This window comes from Haplochromis burtoni, unplaced genomic scaffold (genome assembly GCF_018398535.1).
Source record: "Haplochromis burtoni strain Fernald_Lab_line unplaced genomic scaffold, NCSU_Asbu1 Contig_458, whole genome shotgun sequence".
In the NCBI taxonomy this organism is placed as follows: domain Eukaryota; kingdom Metazoa; phylum Chordata; class Actinopteri; order Cichliformes; family Cichlidae; genus Haplochromis; species Haplochromis burtoni.
The window spans coordinates 275,427-282,693 of NW_024582819.1; the positions used below are offsets into that span (position 1 = coordinate 275,427).

General features: G+C 43.1%; 1 protein-coding gene across 13 annotated transcripts in view; it reads right to left on the reverse strand.

Annotated features, from left to right (window-relative positions):
• The window catches only part of LOC102307504 (kazrin), a 198,355-nt gene that overhangs the window by 12,820 nt on the left and 178,268 nt on the right, over nucleotides 1-7,267 (reverse strand). For 5 of the 13 annotated variants that reach the window (XM_005945848.3, XM_042213586.1, XM_042213588.1 and 2 more), the window contains 5 exons: nucleotides 3,956-4,092; nucleotides 3,403-3,573; nucleotides 2,986-3,069; nucleotides 1,744-1,933; nucleotides 78-214 (listed from right to left, as the gene is read on the reverse strand). In XM_005945848.3, coding sequence (XP_005945910.2) covers nucleotides 78-214; nucleotides 1,744-1,933; nucleotides 2,986-3,069; nucleotides 3,403-3,573; nucleotides 3,956-4,092 — 719 coding nt within the window. The other 8 variants (XR_006052911.1, XR_006052910.1, XM_042213593.1 and 5 more) reach the window with 5 other exon arrangements.

Consider the following 7,267-nt stretch of genomic DNA (forward strand, 5'->3'; position numbering starts at 1 on the left):
CGGGCAGCAAAGGGCAAGTCAACAGTTACTACAGTGTGGCGACTACTTGGGAGGGTGCGGTGTTGGGCAGCTCTTACATTGCAGAGGGAGTGAGTCCGATGGCGCGGCGAGTTGATGTCGCTGGGTGTGGACGACCGGTCTCCCTCCAGCGCAGAGGCGTCGGAGATGATGGAGGGCTGGCGCGAGTGGCACGGGCTCACCCGCACGGCAGCCACTAAACGGGGCGAGAGGGAAAAGAGAAGAGGCTTGTTTCTTTCTTGGGTGTTTGGGTGTACCAGAAGTAGAGAACAGGGACAAAAAAAAAATCTGTTTTCTTTAAAATAACGCCACGATGCCTTTAATTAAAAATGTCTTTTTGAAAAAGAAAAAAGAAAAAAAAAGGTCTGTAACCAAAAAGCCTGAAATTATTTGCAATCAGCTGCAGTTGCTAAGCAACAGTGAAAACAGCTTCACAGAGGTTTGAGAAAGTGTGTGTGCGTGCAGCGGTGAGACTGATACATACAGTGCAACCAATTGCATAGCAATTTAGGGTTCGTGACTGTTCACACATTTTTCCTGTTTTTCTTTTTTTATTTGGGGGGAGGGGAATGTTTGCTTCTGTCCCCAATTAGTCAGCAACCTATGTGAACCCTATAACTGCCCTTTAAAAGCAACCTCTGAAAGGACTGAGATGGACTCCAACTCTGGTGGCTATGAGGCTAATTTGTCCAGAGCTTTCTATTTTAGGGTAGCAGGAGGTGACACTGCTACACTTCCCTTCTTTTCATTGCTTTTTTCTTGCTTTTAAATTTAGCAGAGCCTCTCAAACTGATGGCTCACGTTTCTTCTACAACTCCCATAATGATAGAACTTCTGTATTACAACCCCCCCCAAAAAAACTTGCCTATTTTTTGTTACATGCTATTTGGCCTACATATTTTGCTTAGATAACGCATATCATTGCAACCCTTCGTGCAGACATCTGCACTGAAACACATGAGGATGAGCACTGAGTGCCAGCTGAATTTACCAGACCATCTCGTTTTGCAGAAGGGTTTTCGGCACTGTGCTGGCCGCTTTGCTAAAAACACACCACTGTTTTCTAGCGGTGACACAATTCAAAGTGAGTGAGCCAAACAAGAAAAGACATTTGCTTTGAATTTTTAAAAATGTGGTTCTGCAATGCGTCTCAGCCATGAACGTCTCCGCGCAGAGCGGGAGCTGTGACAGGAGAGGCTGTTTCTTCTCTATCTCGTGAGGTGTGTGTAACTCAAATCAAAAGGATACTGCGGAAAATGTTGTGAGGGAGCTGAAAAGTAGAAAAGGAGGCCAAGAAAAATTAGGTACGAACAAGAAATGAAAAAATGTAAATGAAATTAAAAAACGGGGCCAAGTTACTGTTTGAATTCCATAAAACTAAAGCAAACCTCAAACAAAAAGGTTCTTAACACACAGCTGATCCTCAGCTGCCATAGCTGTCAAGTGCAGAGAAAACATTTGTGTGCAGCAAAGACACATAGAAGCTGTAAAGCCCCCCCAAAAACAAGAAATCTGCACTTGAAATCATACAGAAAGCGCATGACACGTCACAACTGGAACGTCGTCGTCGGGCAACAATGTGGTCATACTAAGCAGATGGTAGGAGTGAATGTGTGTGAAGCAGGTTCACATGAGCATGCAAAGGGTAAATGATGGTCAAACCGCCTCATGTCAGTCAGCTCATGTGCAGGATGAAGGTGTTATTGGTGCTCCTTGCTGGCTTACCTTGCCTGTCAGCGGGATGCCCCGTGTGGACATAGAGGGTCTGCTGACTCTGTCGGATGGCAGCAGTCAGAGGGAGATCGGCCTGCATCACCCACTCCTGGTTGTTTCCATTGACAACCGCCTCCGTGGGCATGGCCAGCGAGTGGCGCTTGGGCACATCCTTGGTCAGGGTGGCTAGCGACTGTTTCGCCTTGAGGAGGCAGACGGAAAGAAGTCATCAGTCAGAGAGCACAGTGAGCCACAATCAAAATTCTTCACTTCAGCAAACTCACTTTTGAGTGGGCTGGTAAATCTCTATTTTTCCCCCCGTGTGTGTGTGTGTACATATACATGTTGTGCTCAGATTTCTACTACAAGTCTCTAAGCGCATGCAGATATGCGAGTTCTCCCCTGGGCTCGTTATGTGGCGCTTGTCTCATTAAAAATGCAGTTATATTCTTGTTCTCCTTTTGTTTGTGAAATCTTTCGCTACCACTCCTGAGAGCTCTGACAGAATATCTGGAGGAGGTGCTGGTTGTTTGTATCCACGGCGGTGTAAGCTGGGGGTGTTGTTAGGGTGCAAAAAAAGAAAATAAAAAATGGAGACATTGAAAACAATTAAGCTTTTCTATAACTTTAATGAACATATTTGCTCTGTCGCTGCTTTTCTGCAGGAGTAACAATGAGCTGTACTGGAGCCTTGGACATTGTGTTTGTGCATGTTTATTTTGTGTCAATAAAACCTTTTTCTTTGTGTTCATGTTTTCTGATTATGCTTGACATGGTTTTTTTATTGCTTATTGTGCGAATCGTATCATCATGCCAAGCGGCGGCGGGCTGCAAATCACCAGCACAATCAACTCCACTGCAATCATCTCCGTCTACCAGCAGTCAAACGGTTATCAATCACAGTCTCTGTCATGCAAAACAGAATACAATCCCAAACCTTCAATGTAATCATTAGTTGTCAGACTACTGATGTTTTTGTTGCCTCCCCCAAGCATTTCAACGTTCAATTAGACCTGAAACACATTCCGATCGATTACAGTGGAAATCTGTGGGACCACTGATGTTAGGATTACTGGGATCAGTCAGGGTGGGCTGAGGGTTAGTTTAAAAAAAACAACAACTAAAAACACTAAATGAAAAACGTGCATCTGAGGAGCAGGAAGAGGCTTTCCAAAGCAACAAACAGGTCACAAATAGGAGAAAACTCCACAGGGGGCAGGAGTGGAAAGATTTAAATCTTGGGGCCTGTCTTACCGCCATGACCCTAGGAGAGTAGTCCCTGTCCACAAGGCGCTCAAACACCCGGAACTCCATTCTCTGATTGACACAGTTACTCATCTGGTGGGGGGGTTGGAGACATGAATGATGGCTATGCTGTACATTCAAAAGGCTTTCCGTGTTTCGATTAGATGCAGTTTAGGCAAAACAGTGCAGAGTGACCAAAGAGATGTACTGTATATCCCTGAACCAGGACTCAAACTATTTGTGCAATATCTTTGTTTCTTTGACTAGTCAGTCGACATTGTTATCTTAGAAGGAAAAAAAGGAACTCTAACATTAGAAATGTTCCTAAATATCTGATTCCAGAAAATGGAGCCTATAAAAAGCCAGTAATGCAGTGCTGACTCACTACCTGCCTGTCAAGTTCCCTCATTTGCCTTTCTCTCTCACCATGGCAAGTTCAGCCTCCAGCTCCTTGATGCGGTTCTCCTTGAGATCAAGCTGGGACCGCAGCATCCCCGTGTGCTCCGTGGCTTCCTTGGTCTGCCGCCGCAGGTCCCACTTTTCTCTCTCCAGGAGGTCTTTCTCTTTGGCCAGCGCCTTTACTGCATCCTCGCTCTCCTAGTAGACACACAGATCCTGATGGATTGGTTCACACATCAAGCACGACTAAACAGAACGATTCAAACAGAAAGGCAGTGGCTCTTTCTGTGCTGCCTTGTTAGGGCTTTCAATATTTCATTTGATTTTTTTTTTACCCTGAGATGACAGGAATAAAAAAAGTGCTTCTAGATGTTGGGCTTACTATGACATACGCACCAACATCTAAATCTAAATATCACAAAAACATTTGTTTTTAAACTGTAAACATCCTTTTTTGTAACCAACCGTCTTTTTAATTAAGCAGATTAGAGCATGCACTACAAAAAAACCAAACAAACAAGAAAAAGTGGGTCTGTATGGATGTGTGTGCCTCTATACTGTTAGAAAACGGGTGCCGTACTTTTCTGTGCTGCTCATAGTTGCGTATGAAGTCACGGAGCTGCTCCTCTCGGCTCTCCAATGTGGCATAAAGCTGCTGCATCTGATTCACCAGGTCTGCCTTCTCTGCTTTCAGACGCTTACGGTCCGACTTCATGGCTGGAAGACAGAGTTTGTGGAGGGTCAAATAACTTGAAGATTTACATACTTCTATTTAGTCATAATCTACAGTGTAGATGACTGCACTTCAGTGACAAACAATAGAGTTCAGAGGATTATTACCGTTTTATCTACAGTAAGTTATAAGTGGCTTTATGTCCATGTTCATGGACCTCCCCCATCCTACCAACGTGCATGTGGTGAAAACTGGAGGTGATCAAGAGCAGACAACATGATAAAGTAGGAGCTGGGGTAAATGTGGGTTGCAAAGAGGCTTCCAGATGTGTAGCAAATATAGACAGGCTAAAGCTGTTTAGCATCCGATAATGAGCCTATTATCTGAACTTTCAGCTGATATGGGTGGTGCTGGGATTGCAGACAAGCTTGACTTGAAAGACTTTAAGGTCTAATGCTGTTCTTAATGTTTTGACACAGCCATGAAGAATGTTGCACATTAAGAGGTGGACTTCATTAAGGAGTCTTCTTTAATCTAACTAACAAATCTTTTCCTGATTTGTTAGTTTGTTCCTGAAGCAAATAAAAATAAAAACACCTGTTGTTGCCACTGACTATACGTTGATAGAGAGGTGGATCAAGCATGAACCCTTATGTCAGTCTGCACTCTGTTGCTGGGTTTGTTAGAGACTGAGTCCCTTTTTTTTCCCTCTCCCCCCGTCTCTCTCTGCCACACACTCTTTCTAATCCTCTGGCAGCTCACCCACGCATCATGATAAAGAATATGGTTCACAGTGGTTATTCAGAGAAGCTCTAATTTTCTCAAAGACAAACATTTTTTGCTCTTCTGCATCTGCCTGTTCTCCTGCTTCCTCTTAATCTTTTTTTACCTCCTCGTGCAAGATTGTTTTTCAGAGGTGTTTAAAGTCGAGGTTCTCTCCAGCTATCATTTGAAACTGACAATACATCATTTATTTATATATTATTTATTCATATTGCATCTTTCTACTTTTGTCTTCTTCACATCAAACTGCTTTTCCTAAAAGCACAGTACTTCTCATCACGTGTTCATCTGCCTTTTTCTGCCCTCTTTTTTTCTCCCCTTCAGAACCAGCTGTGTGTCAGTAATGAACTTATATCACGGCTTGGTTAACTGTGTGACAGTCACAAGTTGTGTCTGGCGAACATGCTTGGGCAAGCGGAAATGAAGGACAGATTCAACCTCTGTTTTTTTTTTTTTCAACCGCCCTCGTCATCCTTTCATATCTCTCCCTTTCACTTGTTCTTACCAGAGGAATCCCCAAGCCAAAGGGATACGCAGACCACATTAGCTGGCGAATGAAGACAAAAAACATCCCTCACTGACCAAGAGAAACAGGAAACCTTCCAGCACCTGCCTCAGGAAGTGAAATCAAAGCCGTCTTTGAGATGAGCCAAAAACACTTCTGCTGCCTCACATCCTGCACCTGTGATCGTTTGGCAACAGCGACCCTCCTGGTGCTGGATGCAAGAAAGCACTCACTGTGACTCTTTGAATGGGTCCATTCACACTTGCAAATCATATTAGCACTGTTAGTTACTGCTTCTGACCTACCTATGAACATTTTTAACATACAATTGTGCTCCGGGGGCTCAGACTGTTACGTTACACGCACGAATGTAGGAGAGATGGGGAAGCACTCCTGCTGACAGACATATTAATGACTAACATACTCTGTTGCTCAGTTCAAGCCTCCAAGAATTATTACCAGCTGAAACAACCAGAGAACCACCTGGGAACCATACAGAATTGAAGCTAATGTGTGTGGAGGTGGAGGTGGAGGATGACACGGGAAGGAAGCAGTTTAAGAGACTTTTCATAAAGAAATGATACACATCTGTGCAAGCATCTGTCTTATTCGCTGACTGCTGCAAATGTACTTGAATAGCAGATAATTTGAATCCAATATCACTCAGGAAAAATTAATTCATGGGTTTGAGTTAAAAGTTCAACTTCTACATTGATTTCCCAATACCTTAGTATGCCTACTGTCCATCTACTTGATTTGCAAGGACATGCTAAACCTGCTAACGCATGTTATTCCAGCCCATTTTGCATTCTCAGTCTTCAAGTGCCCCCCATAAATGTTCAGCTGGGTTGTGGTTAGGTATCTGTGGACAGAAAGCCAACACTCCCTGGATTTCTCTGGTGATCAAGTAGTCCTTTCAAGGCTTTGAAATGTGTGGTCATTATCCTGCAGTAGTATGAACCCCTGCACACAAAAAGTGCAAGTCAGAGAGCATGTCTCTGAACCTGTCAAAGTGCAGTAGATTCAGTACAGGTGTCTGACTCCAGAGTAACAAAACATTCCCAGACTAAAATATACCCAGCAGTACCTTACATTGTTAGTCTGATGCATTGCATTATCTTCCCTCTTGTGTTTTGCTGCTTTCCTGGGGAAGTGGTTTAGATGCTGCTACAGGCCCACTATGAACACTACTACACAGCCTTCTTTTAGCAATTCAAACCTAAACCTTCAGTCTAGCTATGCTCTTAACACCGACAAAGCAACTTGTTGCCAAGAATAACATTTTTTTTTGTATTTAAAAGGCACCTAAATCCTTCGCACTGAAGAAAGATTTTTTTCTTTGGCCCACACTGCATTTTACAAATGTTTAGCACTTGCTTTGCAAATTGTTTGCCTAAAATCAAAAGAAATGTTTGCCTTTGTGAGAAAACTGTATTTGTGCAAAAAGAAATGTCAGCCTGTATAAGCAGAAAAGAAGCGAATCAGGACATCTGCAAAACATTCCCCTTAAAAAATCCAACCCAATGTGGAAAATCACAAACACCTGATTACAACATCCCTTTCTACATAATATATATATTTTTAAAACTCACGGCACAAAGGCTCTTCTGATACCCGAGTCCTTGCAATTTCAAGTAGTTCAATGTGAACATCTATTACTAGAGTCTGCTAAAAGCTTTTGTCTGCCGGGCTCCTCTATGATGCTACTGAGAGACTTAATGAGTGAGCCAAGTCACTGGTTGCTAGACAGAAACACTGGACTCCTCAGGGAGCTTGTGCCAGTATTAAAAATAGCTAAGAGCAGGTTATTAACCTTATTAGGAGTGCAACCCGTTTTTTAGGATGAAAACATTTGGGGTCTGTTTCTAGCATGTTGACAACAATTCATTCAAATTATCATAATGAGCACTGACTGGCTGTGTAATACATAC